This window comes from Somniosus microcephalus, chromosome 11 (assembly GCF_052327205.1).
Source record: "Somniosus microcephalus isolate GS21.2 chromosome 11, FLI_Smic_1.0, whole genome shotgun sequence".
NCBI classification, from domain to species: Eukaryota; Metazoa; Chordata; class Chondrichthyes; order Squaliformes; family Somniosidae; genus Somniosus; species Somniosus microcephalus.
In genome coordinates, this window is record NC_140997.1 from 51,834,862 (window position 1) to 51,852,264 (window position 17,403).

The 17,403-nt window shown below is 44.0% G+C and overlaps 2 protein-coding genes across 2 annotated transcripts in view; one reads left to right on the forward strand and one right to left on the reverse strand.

Moving 5' to 3' along the window:
• Positions 1–17,403, forward strand: part of nubp1 (nucleotide binding protein 1 (MinD homolog, E. coli)) — an 80,524-nt gene that overhangs the window by 58,885 nt on the left and 4,236 nt on the right. The window contains exons 5-9 of the mRNA XM_086000630.1: positions 2,529–2,561; positions 3,941–4,031; positions 12,233–12,387; positions 14,629–14,739; positions 15,594–15,696. Coding sequence (XP_085856756.1) covers positions 2,529–2,561; positions 3,941–4,031; positions 12,233–12,387; positions 14,629–14,739; positions 15,594–15,696 — 493 coding nt within the window. The remainder of the gene's footprint in view (positions 1–2,528; positions 2,562–3,940; positions 4,032–12,232; positions 12,388–14,628; positions 14,740–15,593; positions 15,697–17,403) is intronic.
• The window catches only part of LOC147110558 (Golgi apparatus membrane protein TVP23 homolog A-like), a 75,863-nt gene continuing 63,142 nt past the window's right edge, over positions 4,683–17,403 (reverse strand). The window contains exon 7 of the mRNA XM_086000634.1: positions 4,683–7,846. Within this exon, the coding sequence (XP_085856760.1) occupies positions 7,727–7,846 (120 nt within the window). The 3' untranslated portion in view covers positions 4,683–7,726. The remainder of the gene's footprint in view (positions 7,847–17,403) is intronic.

Below are 17,403 nucleotides of genomic sequence, written 5' to 3' on the forward strand. Positions count from 1 at the left end.
TAGAGCAAGGATGGTTCCCTTGTGTTGTGACCAGAACGGTGCACAGTACTCTAGGTTGCCCTGACCACAGCAGTGCTTAGCTTCAGCATAACTGCTGGGGATTTGAATTGAATTGACGAGATAACATAACCTAGCATCCTGTTTGCTTTGCTTATTTCCATCTCACACTGTTTGGCGATGGTGAGCGGTGAGTCAATTTAATGTAACAATGTCTCTTTCATCTTATCGCTTATGAAGATCCATCCCACCCATGGAATATATTTGCCTTCTGCTTTTACTTCCAATATGGCACTTCGCAGCTGAACTTGTGCATTAAATATATTTGTGGGCATTCACTGCAATATCTCTGGGTTGTGAGGGCTAATTTTTGATGTCCCGTTTATGTTATGTGACCTCTTCTGACAAAGTTGCTCTGTTTTTGTTGGATAATTAGTTGATAACAAAACCTTTGAGCCAACCAGTGACATAAGCTGATGTCCTGTCCCAGTTCCTGTGATCTGATTGGCTTGCCGTGAAAGCTCGTGTAGTCTGGTTAGCCCTGTAGCAGCAACCCAGGGTGAAATAATATTTGCGGACTCGGCTAATTTAGATGTCAGATTCCATGTGGTCAGTTCCTGATCTCAGCCTGGCTATCTGATGAAGCACACCCCTGAAGAGTGAGTGGATCCAGACTGCTTTCACCCATTGCCTAGAGGCCAGCTCAAGGTCCGTATCAGCAGTGACCATGGGGCCCAGTCCAACAACCTGTCCTCTATGGTGGAAATGGTGGATGGGGACCCAGAGAGGGCAGAGAATATTGCAAAACCTATGTGGAGAAACTGGCACTACTATTTTCCCATAAAATGTACGACAGAGTCCCATTGGAGTTAGTGAAAGTATTATCCACTAATAATTTTTTTAAAAAGAGCTGGACAAATAGTTGGCTATAGAATGTTGTAAAATTGAGTACAGATAGAGATGGTTAAATACCCTGTGAAACACGTGGGCTGGAGTCTTGTCCTGATCCAGAAAAATGAGACCATGAAAGCTGCCAAACTCTTGTAAAATCTCAACTGGTTCATTGATGTCCTTCAAGGAAGGAATCCTGCCACCCTTACCTCGACTGGCCTACCCATGACTCCTGTCCGACAGTACGTGGTTGATTCTTAATGCCCTATGAAGCAGCCAAACAAGCCCTTGAGTTGTACAAACAATCGCTACAAAATACACTAATGAGAAAAATAACAGATGGACCTATTGGCAGTGACCTTTGGCATCGTGCCAGGACAGCATTCAAGCAATCTTGGCCTCGTCAACCCTGCAAAGTCCTCCTCACTGACATCTGGGAACTGGTGCCTAATTGGGAGAGCTGTCCAACAGACTATTCAAGCAGCAATCTGAAATAGTCGTAGCTGTACATCTAACATCCCGCAGCCTCATAATCTCTACCACTGAGGGGGGGGAAAGCGGCAACGTCGTGGAAACATCACCTCTGAGTGCCCCTCTAAGTCTGATACCATCCTGATTGGACATATATTGCCAGTCCTTCATTGTCGCTGGGTCGAAATCCTGGCATTTCCCACCTAACACCATTGTAACAGCATCATCACCATAGGCACGGCAGTGGTTCAAGTAGGCCCAACACCGCCACCTCCGGACTACCAGGGATAGGCAATAAGTTCCTTGCCAGCATCATCCACCTCCCGGCCTAGACAGAGACAAACACTGGCAGAGGGTGTGCTGCCTCAGCTCCATTCCCGGGGTCAGTAGGTGGGGAGGCTTCATAAGCAACTGGGGTAAGGTTGCAAGCCCCAAATAATAATCTGAAGATCCTGTGTTTGCAGCTGAGGAAATTTCTTCTGCAGACAGCCCCCGGTTAACGGCAGCCATGTTTGTCAAGGAGGGCAAAAAGTTTCAGTGCGACGCCATTTTGATTCAGTGTGTAACAGAGTGCATGCGTGGCCATCTTAGTACAGGAACATAGAGTGGGTGGGGCTTCTGTGCTCCAAATCTGTGTCTGTGACAGACAATCGACTGTGTAGCTGTGCAAGGTCTGTCGCTATAGCAACAGCTTTAGCTACAGAGCTTCAGGGCCACACCTGCAGTGTTTAGAAGCTGTTGCTAAGCAACAGTGTTTGTTAAAATACAGAGATAAGAATCACTATCTCTCAACATTGAGAGTGGGTGCCGGATAGCACAAAGTTTCCTGTACATTAAGTTTATCTCCCCCCTCCTTTCCCACCCCCCACCCCCCCCCTCACACCCCCTTCCCCCCCTCCCGCCCCCCCCGCTGCGCCCCCCTGCCCCTCCTTCCCCCCCCCGCCCTCCCTTCCCCCCCCCCCCCCGCCCTCCCTTCCCCTGCCCCTTCCCCCCCCCCCCCTCCCGTCACTCTCTCTGTCTCTCTTCCAACAACAACATGCCCTCGAAAAAGCCTCGGCACCGCCGGGCACTTCAGCTAGTATTGCTATAAATTAACCTCAAAACATCAATGCCAGTGATTTAAAAGCAAATATATTAATTAAACTCTTTCCTTCCCTCTGCTCTTATAGGTACACCAGAGTGGGTCAGGATGGTCTCCTGTGGTAGGTATTGTTTCATTTTAACACTAGCAGGTGAAAGGGCGGGCACCTGACCGAGCAGGTGATTCCGTGCTCTCAGCAGACAGTTGTGCTCGTTGGGACTGCCGGTTGGAGTATTGAGGCTACACTGTTTTGGCCCTATCTTCACAACACGCTCCCCTCAGACAAAGCTCTCCGATGGGAGTGTGGAATCCCTCTTCTAGTTCCAAGCCTCTGGCAGCACTCTGAACTAGACTCCAGGAGGGGCTGAACAGCCCAACATTGACTCCAGCCCCATTTCTGGTGTAGGGTCAAAGAACATTTTTGATAGCAATCCTAGCTAGAAAGTTGTGCCACAGAACATGTGCTGCAAGATGTTAAAAAATTGTGATCTGGTGCAAAATAATTTAACAAAGCCTTGAATGGAAACATTGAATTTTTAAAATAATCTTTCCAGTTAATGGAAGTGAAACCAAAGGCTGTTTCTTTTTTTTTTGCTGTCTGGTCCTTTGATGTTTCTTCCACAGAGCTCACTCGCTGTACGTGCAGCACCGTAACCCTTTGCCCACATCCGCACTATTAGGCGGCCATGCGGCCACAGTAGTTCTGTGTACATTTTAACAGCTTTGCTGATTAAACCCATAATCAACACATCTTATTGCTCTCCAACGTCGTTATGGTCTGAGGAACCCTACAAATACATTTATGAAAAGCTTCTCTTGAAACCTGTTTCTTACTAGTCACTGCAAGACCGCTAAGAGTTAAGCATTATTGCCTATCAGCACGAGTCCATAACACAGCACTGCCCGCAGATTCACATTCAATTGGTATTACTGCTTGGATAACAAGGGTGGCTGATGTGGCAAATTGAAAAATTCACACGCTGAGAATAGATGGAGCTTTTGCCTGCTTCCAGCTCATTGCTAGATAGATAGCCTAGAAGTATTTGATGCTGATACTAGGTGAAAAAAATGGCAATCCCCAACACCGATGAGCACAAAATTGACCAAAAATGTTAAATTAAATAAAAATCATGAATGCTATAAATAGTTCATTTCTAAATGAGTCAACTTTCCCGTTATATTATAGCATGTGGGCATTTCAAAGCTGTTCAGTTTATTAGCCCCCTCTCCGACCCCCTTCCCATTTGTTAATGCTATCTGTTATACAGTAGCTTCAAATATACACACACACCCTGTGTATGATTCTCTTCCCAATACAGAACCGGTGTAAAATACCCACTTTATAACGGTTATGTGTATCATGTCTCCCAACAATTTTATAAAGGAATTGGTTTGCTGTGCACAAGATAGTTGTGCAAATGTGTTGAGCTGCTCTCCAGCCACATTGCTACAAGTTCTATTGATGGTTTCACTCTGTTTTATCTCTTTTGTCTCTTACAGTATGTGGAGGAAAATCTGGGCGTAATGTCAGTGGGATTTTTGCTCAGCAGCCTTGATGATGCTGTCATTTGGAGGGGTCCCAAGAAAAATGGTTGGTGTTCTTTTGTTGAGTTAATCCTGTCTGACCGAACAAACGTCATTTACAGCATTAAAACATGAACCGGTTTTCAAATGTGTAGCAACCAAGAGAATAATTTCTCTACTCCTTAATGCAATATTTTAAAGTTTGATTGGGGAAATATAAGAACAATATCATGGAGGAAGACTAGTTTTGGTGCAGTGAGTCCTCAGACTAGCTAGGGACCAAATGAATGTAGCATTCAGGAACTCCACTGGCTGCGTTAGTTTGAACCGGCTTTTCCACACAAGTCAAATATCTAATCTTAATTTTACCAATCGGAGGAGAGAAACTGAGTGGCGTTCAGGAGATCCTCCACAAGTAGTGAGGGGAAAACCCAGGGATCAAATATCCATGAGCCACACCTGCTTAAAGAGGGTCATTGGCTGAGGTCATATAGTTGGTCATATGCCCACCTTCACAGCCAGAAAATAATGCATGGTGTAAGGGGTCGTTTTAACGAGCTTGTGGTGTGCGAGATCGGTTTTTGATTTCACACTGCTCGTGAGCGGTTCCGAAGCGCTCCCCCCTCACCGGTTCTAGACACTGGGCTTATTGCCAGACCACCTTGATGTGTTGGCCCAACTTGTGACTCGGAAGACAAATGGATCAGGTGAGACAAGGTAAGTTTTAAATCAAAGGTATCTTTATTTTTAAGGAGAATAAAACATAGAGAATGAAGAAACAATGCAGACAAAAATCATGAACACGCCTCTCAATGGGAACTAAAATTTAACACACAAGAGTTACTTTGACTATCATAATACATCAATTCTAGATCAGCGATATAATAAAACGGGGGTGGAGAACGCGCACGGCACAACGAAGGATGAATAACACTCCCGAATTACAAAGCCCTTAATATTAAAAACCCTCCTGTCTCTACAGTATACCTCAACTAGATCAGCTAGGTGGAGTTGGGCCTCTATGCTCACCAGGGTTTTTAAAACTGTCCTTGACCTTGGTGCTCCTGTATCGTCCAGGATCTCCAATCTTCCTTATGGGACCGGCTCCTGAACCTGCTCTCCTGCTCGAACTTGTAGGCCCTCCGTGCTCCTCGAACCGTAATCGAACCTCTCCACTCGCTCTGCCTTTGACCTTGTGTCTGTGTGAAACTGTGGGGTTTTTTTTGGTCTCTTTTCCCCCAACAGTTATACTGTTTTCTTGCCCTTATCTTGGCGCCAAATCAGGGGTTTTCTTTGACAAAAGCGGCTACTTTATTTTAATGTCTTGTAAATGAAACTAATGGGATCTGTCCTGTGTCCCTCTGAGTTTGGTACAGATAATAGGTTTTGTCTGTGCTCTGCGATTTCAGAGATGGGTTTGCGTTTTGCTAGCAATTAACACACCTTGAGGTGTAAATACTTTTGTTTTGACTTCGTTACTACTGTAACCATTTTACCATATCAATTGCAGTCAGTTCTGGAATCTTCTAATCGGTGGTGACTCAGGTTTCTTTAAGATACTGCAGTGGTATGTCCTTCTGAAATGAGTCATGTGATCTGCCAACTCCATCTTGTGTTCATAAAATGTGGCCATTTCAGGGGTTTTACAATGTAGACTGTATTTTCCTGGATTTTTGCAAATCCTACAATGGTTTGGGATTAAAAATATGAAAAACTTTTTTTTTAGCCCTCCTTTTCAAACCAGTCACTACATGGATGCAGCTGTGGCATTGAGAGTTTAAAAGGGAAGCTAACTTAGCACAGACTGAGGATCATTATGTTTAGCGTGGAAAATGCGCAACAACTAGTGTTAAGTATTCAGTTAAACTGGCAATCATGTGCTTATTATTACACAGGGTTTTTTAATAGCAATTCAATCTGTGGGAACAAGTTAATCATTTTAGTCGGTACCAAACTTGTGGTTTATGATGTCATTTCAAACGTAAGACTGTAAGTGCAAAAAGCAGAACCACTTCGTATTTCTGACATTTGTTATTGGCCTGATATTTTTAAACCATGAATCTGGAAGGGAGGTGATTGCAGTTCTTTGACGAGATTAGAACCCAAAAGGCCATACACGTGATTGGAATTCGGCTGAATTCCTTAGTGTTGCATTTCGTCTCTTTAATAAACCCTGTACTGGAAACCACGCCTGCAGAGTATGTGTTAAGGAATTTAGGAATCCTATTAAGCGAGGGATTGTTTGCCTTTTGTACAGATTGATGAGCTGTTTCATATTCATAGAGATCACAAGATGATTACGGATGAGGAATCCATTCGGCCCACCTTAGTTCATCCATCCAGAAAGACCCCCCCACTTGCTGGAGCATCCAATTGTTTCTTAAATGGTTCTAAAGGTTTTTGCCTCCACTATATGCAGAAGTCCATTCCATGTGTTGATCACTCTATATGAAGAACTTTCTTGCATCAGTCCTACGCTTGTCTTTAATTAGTTTTTAACCATGTCCTACTCACTATTTATTTTGAAGTAATTTTCTGGATTTACCTTTTCCATACTATTTACTGTACCATCTTATTTACCTATAAGATCACTTCTCCGATTCCTCCTTTCAAAGTTGAAACGCCTGCATTCCTCCAGTTTTTCCTCATAACTCAGACCATTGACACTAGGAATCAGCCTTGTGGCTCTTCTCTGCACTGGCTAGAATGTCTCCCTTGCACCTTGATGATCACACACTATTCAAGGTGTGGCCTGGCTAGAGCACTGTGCACCATCTACAAGATGCACTGTAGCAACTCGCCAAGGCTTCTTCGACAGCACCTTCCAAACCCGCGACCTCTACCACCTAGAAGGACAAGGGCAGCAGGCGTATGGGAACACCACCAGCTCCAAGTTCTCCAAGTCATACACCATCCTGACTTGGAAATATATCGCGTTCCTTCATCGTCGCTGGGTCAAAATCCTGGAACGCCCTACACACCACTGTGGGAGTACCTTCACCGCAGCAGTTCAAGAAGGCAGCTCACCACCTTCTCAAGGGCAATTAGGGATGGGCCAGCGATGCCCACATACCGTGAATGAATTCTGTGAAAACTATACAGTTTGGTCCTGACTTCCTCTGACTTGTATTCTACTGTTTCGATTTACATATTCAACATTGTTTTGGCTTATGGATTGCTGCTCGACATTTGGTCATTACTGGTGACTCCCGTTGTGACCCATCAATTCTGCACGGGTTTTTTTCCTCCTCCTGAGCCACCTAATCTAATTCCACTCTCCCACATGCTCCCCCATATACCTTTTAACATTCCTCTTTTTCAAGAAACTATCATTCTTTTTTAAAAGAATTTATGAATTTTGCTTCAACAACTATTTTGTGGCAGGGAATTTTAACCACTATGCGTAAGTTTTTTTTCCCAACCTTTTTTTTGTAATTCTTTTTGTGATTATCTTAATTTTTTTATTCTTAAACTGCTGAAATGTAGATGTGTGTCCTTTTTGGAGGCTAATGTTTAATTGATAACTAAACATTGGGTGAGTTCATTCAGAGATTAAATGCTATTTAGGGATCAGACCTGCCTTTGTTTTATGGGAAAGTCATTTAAGAACATGTAAAAATTGTGGCTCAGGTAAATTTTTCTTTCCCGGGAGCTCTTCAGTACATTGCAAATAACTGCCTTTACTTTTTTATCAATGTGACACAGAAATTTGCTTCAGACTGTGTGAGGGACAGGAAATTTTCATAATAGGATATACAGAGACTATACACATCTAATAATTTGTTTCAATGTTTTGCCACTGATCTGTGGCTCTCTGTTTTTGTTTCTTGTTCTGCCGAAATGCATTCTTAACCCTTGCACCCAACCAATTTGTTCACGTATCTGTTCAAAAATAAAGGGAATGTTTAGTACAAAGTGAGTTTTAAGTTCCCAGTGAGTGTAATGATAACATAAGAAATAGGAGCAGGAATAGGCCACATGGCCCCTCGAGCCTGCTCCGCCATTCAATAAGATCATGGCTGACCTTGGGCTCAAAGCCACTTCCCTGCCCGCTCCCCATAACCCTTCACTCCCATATCTTGCAAAAATCTGTCTATCTCCACCTTAAATGTATTTAATGACCCAGCTTCCACGGCTCTCTGGGGCAGAGAATTCCACAGATTTACGACCCTCTGAGAGAAGAAATTCCTCCTCATCTCAGTTCTAAAAGGGTGACCCCTTATTCTGAAACTATTCCCCCTAGTTCTAGATTCCCCCACGAGGGGAAACATCCTCTCTGCATCTACCTTGTCGAGCCCCCTCAGTATCTTATGTTTCAGTAAGATCACCTCTCATTCTTCTAAATTCCAATGAGTATAGGCCCAGCCTGCTCAACCTTTCTTCATAAGTCAACCCCCTCTGGAATTAACCGAGTGAATCGTCTCTGAACTGCCTCCAATGCAAGTATATCCTTCCTTAAATAAGGAGACCAAAACTGTACATAAGAACATAAGAAATAGGAGCAGGAGTAGGCCAATCGGCCCCTCGAGCCTGCTCCGCCATTCAATAAGATCATGGCTGATCTGATCCTAACCGCCAATCCACTATCACAGAACCATCTCCTGAATCTAACAGAATTAGACACACGAAATAGGAGCAGGATCAGGCTACACGGCCCCTGGGCCCGCTCCGCTACCCACAGGGCCATGACCGATCCGAACCTAGACTCATGTCCAAATTCCTGCCCGCTCCCCGTAACCCTTAATTCCCTTTACTTCTAGGAAACTGTCTATTTCTGTTTTAAATTTATGTAATGATGTAGCTTCTACAGCTTTTTGGGGCAGCATATTCCATGGACCTACCACCCTCTGAGTGAAGTAGTTCCTCCTCATCTCAGTTTTGAAAGAGCAGCCCCTTATTCTAAGACTATGCCCCCTAGTTCTAGTTTCACCCATCATCGGGAACATCCTCCCCGCATCCACCCGATCCAACCCCTTCACAATCTTATATGTTTCAATAAGATCGCCTCTCATTCTTCTGAACTCCAATGAGTAGAGTCCCAATCTACTCAACCTCTCCTCATATGTCCATCCCCTCATCCCCGGGATTAACCGAGTGAACCTTCTTTGTACTGACTCGAGAGCAAGTATGTCCTTTCTTAAGTATGGACACCAAAACTGTATGCAGTATTCCAGGTGTGGTCTCACCAATACCTTGTACAACTGAAGCAATACCTCCCTATTTTTATATTCTATCCCCCTAGCAATGAAAGCCAACATTCCATTGGCCTTCTTAATCACTTGCTGCACCTGCATACTAACCTTTTGAGTTTCGTGCACCAGGACCTCCAGATCCCTTTGTACGCAGTACTCAAGGTGTGGTCTCACCAATACCCTGTACAGTTGTAGCAGGACTTCCCTGCTTTTATACTCCAACCCCCTTCCAATAAAGGCCAACATTCCATTTGCCTTTTTGATTACTTGCTGTACCTGCATGCCAACTTTTTGTGTTTCATGCACAAGGACCCCCAGGTCCCTCTGAACTAGCATTTTGTAATCTCTTTCCATTTAAATAATAGTTTGCTTCTTTATTTTCCTGCCAAAGTGGATAACCTCGCACTTTCCCACATTATACTCCATCTGCCAAATGTTTGCCCACTCACTTAGCCTGTCTATATCCCTTTGCAGATTCTTTTGAGTCCTCTGCACAACTTGCTTTCCCACCCATCTTTGTATCATCCGCAAACTTGGCTACATTACACTCGGTCCCTTCATCCAAGATTGTAAATAGTTGAGGCCCCAGCACCGATCCCTGTGGCACCCCACTAGTTACCATTTGCCAACCGGAAAATTACCCATTTATGATGCAGTAATTTTGTGCTTTCTGCACCTAATCTAATCTTGGGAGCTGAACTACAGTAAATACAAGTGATGCCTCAGATTACATAAGGTTATAATTTTATTTATTTTAATATTAAAAACGGTATGCCAGTATGTCCAACTGTCTCGCTCCAGCCATTGCATTTTGTCAGATGTTAAACATGTTTGGGGCTTCTCGATAGCAACCTGAAACTGACGTGCACGTCCCAATCTGCAAAGTTTCCTCACCAAATTTCAACTAAACTCTGAATAATCTCAGGCTGTTTATACTTAAAGCAATTAGATCTTCTGGCCTTCAAAAGACAAGGCATCTTAAACACAGATCCACCTTAGTAGCAGAATAATGTATTGTGTGTACAAGGTATAATACTTCTGTCATTATAAAACAGATGACACGAAAATTGGTGGAGTGGTAAATAGCAAGGAGGGGAGCCTCAGGCTACAGGACGATATAGACGGGTTGGTCAGATGGGCAGAACAGTGGCAAATGGAATTTAACCCTGAAAAGTGTGAGGTGATGCATTTTGGGAGGACTAACAAGGCAAGGGAATACACAATGAATGGTAGGACCCTAGGAAGGACAGAGGATCAGAGGGACCTTGGTGTGCATGTACATAGATCCCTGAAGGCAGCAGGACAGGTAGATAAGGTGGTTAAAAGGGCATATGGGATACTTGCCTTCATTAGCCGAGGCATAGAATGTAAGAGCAGGGAGGTTATGATGGAGCTGTACAAAACGCTAGTTAGGCCACAGCTGGAATAATGTGTGCAGTTCTGGTCGCCACACTATAGGAAGGATGTGATTGCATTGGAGAAGGTGCAGAGGAGATTCACCAGGATGTTATCTGGGCTGGAGCGCTTCAGCTATGAAGAAAGACTGGACAGGCTGGGGTTGTTTTCCTTAGAGCAGAGAAGGCTGAGGGGGGGGCCTGATTGAGGTGTACAAAATTATGAGGGGCATAGATAGGGTAGATAGAAAGGAACTTTTCCACTTAGTAGAGGGGTCAATAACCAGAGGGCATAGTTTCAAGATAAGGGGCAGGAGGTTTAGAGGGGATTTGAGGAAAAACTTTTTCACCCAGAGGATGGTTGGAATCTGGAACTCACTGCCTGAAAGGGTGGTAGAGGCAGGAACCCTCACAACATTCGAGAAGCATTTAGATGAGCACTTGAAACGCCATAGCATACAAGGCTACGGACCAGGTGCTGGAAAATGGGATTAGAATAGACCGGGCTTGATGGCCGGCGCGGACATGATGGGCTGAAGGGCCTCTTTCTGTGCTGTATAACTCTATGGCCCCGATTTTCGGGGAGCCGTCAGGCGGGGTTTCAGGCGTGTGGGGGGGGGGGGGGGATTTCGAATTTGGGGGTCCCGCCCAAAACCCCGCCCCGCACTGGGACCCGCCGAAACCAGGCGGGAAGGGATTAGTGCCAATTAACTGCCTGTTCACAGGTAGTTAACAGGCAGTTTTTAGCCTAATCCCTATTTTGAGGGGATTTGTGTGGGTTTCCCGACGGCTCCAAACCACACCAGGTTGAAGCGGCGGGCCGTCGGGTTGAAGGAGATGTCGGCGCTCAGGTGAGTGATGGGTGCATGATTGAAAAGGTAAGTGTGTTTGGTGTGTCTAGAGTGTGTAAAGAACTTTAACTTACCTGTACTTACCTTAACAGCCTTTCTTCCTGTAGCCGTCGGGAGCTGCATCACTCACCCGGCACTTAAAGCTGAATGGCTGCGATCTGTCAAAAGTGACAGCCTTCAGCTTTGAGTGCTGCTGAGAGTTCTAAATGAGTCTGTGCAGAGGGACTCATGTCACAACTCAGACTGTCAGTGTTTCACAGCTTCAAACAGCTGTGAGACACTGATATTTCATCTGTCAAGATCTCTTGACAGATGAAATTGCAGTCTGTGACGTCACCTGTTGCCGGGTGGCCCTTAATTAGCCTGCTGAGCCCACTGGGCGGGCTCAACAAGGTCAATCAAGGGAAAATCGCGCGGATTGGCCGGACGTCGAAGTAGGCGGGTCAAAAACCCAAAAGGGGAAGTCTCGCCTTCTTCCCGACAGGTTCGGCAAAATCTAGCTCTATGACTCAAACAGTTTGGTTTACCACAAACCTATCAGGACCTCTGAAACCAGCTGCTGAAGGTATGTGTGAGTTGTCCAGGGATGACTCTCGCTGCCTAACAGTGACAAAAGCACCTAGCCTCTGTCTAGTATTTCCAGCAGCACTGTGGTTTCAGATTGGGAACACAGGCCGGTGAGGAATCACGGGTGTGGACCCTAATACAGTCACTGCGGTATGCTTTGTATCATGCTCCAACGTAGTATGCCAGTGCACTGATGAGATTATTTTTAGTTTTCAATCTTCGTTTGCAGCCATTTATTGACAAAATGTTGACTGGCCCCTTTAGGTTTAATCAAGCAGTTTCTGCGAGATGTGGACTGGGGTGAAGTAGACTACCTGATTGTCGATACACCGCCTGGCACCTCAGATGAACATCTTTCTATTGTACAGTACCTGAGTGCCACACAGGTCGACGGAGCTGTGATCATTACCACGCCACAGGTAATCTGCATTATATAAACAGGGTTGCCAAGCCTTCAGGATTGTCCTGAAGTCTACAGGAATTAAAGATTAATCTCCTGGACAACCCAGGAGAAAAATCATATGGGCATTTAAAAAAATGTTCTTTTTCCATTTTCTTTGAACACTTTTGTTAATACTGGTGAGGGGTGGGGGGAAGGAAAAGACTTTTGACCCGGTGGGACAGTTGGAGGCGGGAGGTCATGTGATGATACTCCCAGGAATACGCCCAACCAGAGTTAGCGACCCTACAGAATACACATGAATTTCATCAGTCAGTACTCGGACCACAAACCCGTTTTCAAACCTGGGGGAGAAGCAGTTGCTTTATTTTAACCTATGGACACGTGCTTTAATGAGCTATGAAATGAATATAGCACCATATGAGAATCACACATGTGGTATTCTGTCGGCTCCCAGTGACTGTGAGGGTTACATTATTTTGTTAATCTATTTTTGTTGAAATGAATTGGGAGCATTGTAAGTTACTTATGTCTAGTATAAATGCTGTCTAATGAATCTTGAAAATTTGGCCAGAAGTATTTTTCAGTGAGTTTTGTTCTTAACAATTCTGCTTTGCCTTGCAGCATTTCCAACGTCTCCCACTCCCTTCACACAACGTATAACCCAAATAAAATAAATACTATGGATATTCAAACAAGTATCACAGCTTCCAGATTGATGATCAATGGAAGATTTTGTCTAAACCCAACATCCCAAGAGTGACATGGTAGCTTATTCTAGCTTGTCGTTCAGTTGTATGAAGCGTGCTTTCCAAATTCTGATCATCTGTTTTGGATTTTACAGATTACCCAACAGTGCAGTTTGTTTCTTACGGGCAACTTTGGGTCTTCACTGTACTGTGCCCATTGCGTGCTGTAAACTGATTGGAGTGTTGAGTTCAAATTGGTCTGAAATTTAGCTTAATCCAAATAGACATTGAATTCATGTTGAAACTCACCCCTGATTTATACTTAAATGCATTATGCATCACAATAAGTACAGTGCCCACCCATCACCGTACAGTGCCCACCCATCACCGTACACTGCCCACCCATCACCGTACACTGCCCACCCATCACCGTACACTGCCCACTCCACCTGGAGCCATATCGTCGCAAACAAATCTGTTACAATCCCAGGCCTATTTGGGTGGGGAGGGGGGGGGGGTGGGGTGGGGTGGGTGGGGAGGGGGGGGTGGGGTGGGGTGGGTGGGGGGGGGGTGTGGGGGGAATCTGGAAAATTCCTCTCTCAGCCCCTCAAACGATCAAAACTAGTCCTGGAAAAAAGCTAGCGTTGTACTTAGATCTTTGTACAACACATATTGGAGCATCAGTTGTGGTTAACTTTAACCAAAAACCTGATCTATTGGTCTGACGAAGCTGGTAGACCCTTCCACCAATCTCTACAATCAGAAGTCCAAACTGCTGTCTGAGTTGGACCATTCAACTGATGAACAGTTCACCTCACCACTCGTGCAGTTAGTCAGAATGCCCAGTTTGAGGGCTGGTCCACAAGGGTTAATGGATCATTGCTTAGGGAGCATAGAATACTTACCTTTCAATTGACTTTTAAATACCAGCAACCTTCTGTCAGACAGCACAGACTGGTTTTATAGTGGGCTTAAAAATATGACCTCTCAGCAAGCTGAACATACAGGGTTTGATACCTCCTCTTGGGTTTTTGGTTAAAATTACACCCACAGCTAATGCTCCAATATTTGTTGTCCAGGGATCTAACTGCAATATTTTATAGCATGGAATTTAAAAAAAGAATATATGCCTTGGCACTGAATCAGAGGTTTGTCCTTTCCAACCAGGGTTACATAATCTCTATGTTGGCCATATTTATGAAGAGAATATGTTTATGATAATGCAGTGGAACCTGATGTAGTGTAAATGGATCATCTTGGGTTTATGAGCACTAGAGCAGTGTCAGTCCTGCAACTCTCCGGCCTTGATGCAGAAAGATCTTTCATTGACCTGGGACTCGTGCTTAGAATCTCTTCAGATTTCTCATTCTAATTTGTTCTTGAAAAAAGTTTACAGAATTTTGGGGGGCAGATATCTTTGTGATGAACATGTGAGTATTTTGAAATCTGATTAAAAAGGGATCCTGATTTGATAGGTGTTGATAATACTGTTACTGTAAATGCTTTTAGAAGTTAATTTCTATTCTGGTATTGCCCATCATACTGTAAATTTTATTCTGATCTTGTGATAGGAAGTGTCACTACAGGATGTCAGAAAGGAAATCAACTTCTGCCAGAAAGTGAAGCTGCCTATAATAGGAGTTGTAGAAAATATGAGTGGCTTTGTGTGTCCTAAGTGCCAGGTGAGATGTTTCATTCAGAAAGAATGAAATTAACTTGTTTTTAAGAAGTGCGAGCCAGTTTCCCCTTTTCCCTGTTCTGGTTCTTGATGCATCAAACCACAATCTAGAGGACGGGCAGGCGACTTGCTCTTGGGCTTTTTACAAATATTGCTCGATATGCCTGAAACTCGAAAGCAGCCTTCCGGATGGAATTGCCTTGTTTCCAATGGTAGCATTGGACATGGCTGCATGTCGAATGAAATCATAGTCAATGGTCTTTAATCCTGGTAGAGCTTTGCTGGTCTCCGTACATTGCGAGATAAAACTGGGCAAGGTAGTAGTTCCCTAGTACTCGCGGCCTTATAAACTTTCAGAAATGAAATCTATGATATGAATATTTGTTGCAGTAAGTATTTGTAAGGAGAATTGTAAAAACCTTTTGTTTATGGATAATGGGTGGGTTCGTTAATGGTGGGGGGGCTGGGGAGAGTAAATTGTTCAGTGAAAATTTATGGCTGCATTTATACTAGTTTTGATGCATCAACACAAACGTGGTCGTATAACTCCGGAGATTACTGAGAGCAGTAAAGGCCTGTGGGCTGAGCCCATCCAGGAGGCTGCCTTCCACTGGACTGAGTTGCCGAAGAGTGCAGGATAAATCAAGTCTTAAACAAGCCTTGTTTCCCTTTACGATAGCAAAATACTGCAGATGCTGGAAATCTGAAATAACAACAGAAAATGCTGGAAATACTCTGCAGGCCATTATTTCCAGCATTTTCTGTTCTTGTTTCCCTTTAGTCGGCAATGTTTTCAAATTACCGTTGTTGGCATATAATTGCTTGTTCCTTAATCTGCGTTCTTCTGTATACATACAGCATGAATCTCAAATTTTCCCACCAACCACAGGAGGTGCCACGAAGATGTGCAAGGATTTAAACATTCCCTTTCTTGGTAAAGTGCCCCTGGATCCCAGGATAGGTATGTCCTACAAATATCACATTGTCTAAGAACTAGCCTTATTGTCCAAAGCAAAATAAGGACTTTGCCAAGCAAATACTGTTATGTTCAGCTTAGTAACTGTTGTACTTTTACCAGTCTGTGGTCTCTGGCCGAAGGTTGTTGGTATTTAAAAGTCATTTCAAAGATACATGTCTTGTCCCCCAAGCCATGAATTGTGATTGATTGATCCAGTGAACCTGGATTCACCAAGCCACTAACTGAGGATTCTAATTAGCTATGCCTGTGGTGAGGTGAACTGCTCTCAACAGCTGAGTGGCCAACCTTAAATAATAGCTTTCAATGCTGAATTTCTGATCCTAGAGATTGGCAGTGGAAGGTAACAGTCAACAAGCTTAGTCAGACTAATACAGGAAACTTTGTGCTATCTGGCACCGACGGGACTGAGCTGTTGCTGTTCCCTCAAAACTGCCGGACACACCAGTGTTAATGTTGAATCATACGGAGCTTTTCATCTCCATATCTGACAACAAACACTGTTGCTTAGCAACAGCTTCTAAACAGTCGGCCCGTACCTTGGAAGCGTCTCTCTGAAGCTGTTGCTAAACTAAAGAGACTTTGCAGAGCCTGACTGTTTGGGGGAAAAAAAAGCCATGAGAAGAAAAAAACCTAACAAAACGGCTCCTGATTTTTGCCGGTGGCTCGAGCTTGTCGGACATTTAGCCTCCGGATAACACAAAGTTTCCTGTATATCAGATATAGAGCTCCTTCAGCTAGGTGTCTAATTAACACAGGAACATGGGAATTACTAGATAGAAATAGATCAATGTTCATCTAGTTCAGCTTCTACCATTCTGGTCGTCGCATGATCCAACAATAATGGAGCTGTTGACTAATGATGGCAATCGATCTCTATCAATTAATTTACAACAAACCCAGACATGAGTAGAGGAAAGTAGAGCCAGTGGCAGAAAATTTTGGGAACCATAGGTCCAAAGTCATCTGTTCTTCCCAAGCACGCTACACTTACCACATGTCATGTCTCAAATTACTCATACTGTATCCCAAAATATTATTTTATGAAAGAAATCTAACTTTCATTTAAATGAAATAACACTTTCTACTTCTACCATCTCCCCAGAAAGATAGGGACAGGAATAGGCCATTCAGCCCCTCGAGCCTGTTACACCATTCAATTAGATCATGGCTGATCTGTACCTCAACTCCATTTGTCTGCCTTTGTTCCATGTCCCTTGATGGCCTTACCTAACAAAAATCTATCGATCTGTCTTGGACATTTCAGTTGACCCGGCATCCAGTCTTTTGGGGGAGTGAGTTCCAGATTTCCATTACCATTTGTGTGAAAAGTGCTTCCTGATTTTGCTCCTTAATGGCCTAGCTCTCATTTTAGGATTATGCTCTCTTGTTTGGGATTCCCCCACCAGAGGAAATAGTTTCTCTGTATCTACCCTATTGAATCACTTAATCATTTTAAATGCCTCAATTAGCTCAACCCTCAACTTTCTTAATTCAAAGGCATATAAGCCAAATGCAACCTGTCCTCATAATTTAATCCTTTAAGGCTTGGTATCTTTCTGGTGAATCTGCGCTGTATCCCTTCCAAGACCAATATATCTTTCCTGGGGTTCGATGCCCAAAACTGAACACAGTACTCTTGATGGGGCCTGACCGAGGCTCTGTACAGCTGAAGCATCACTTTTGAATTCC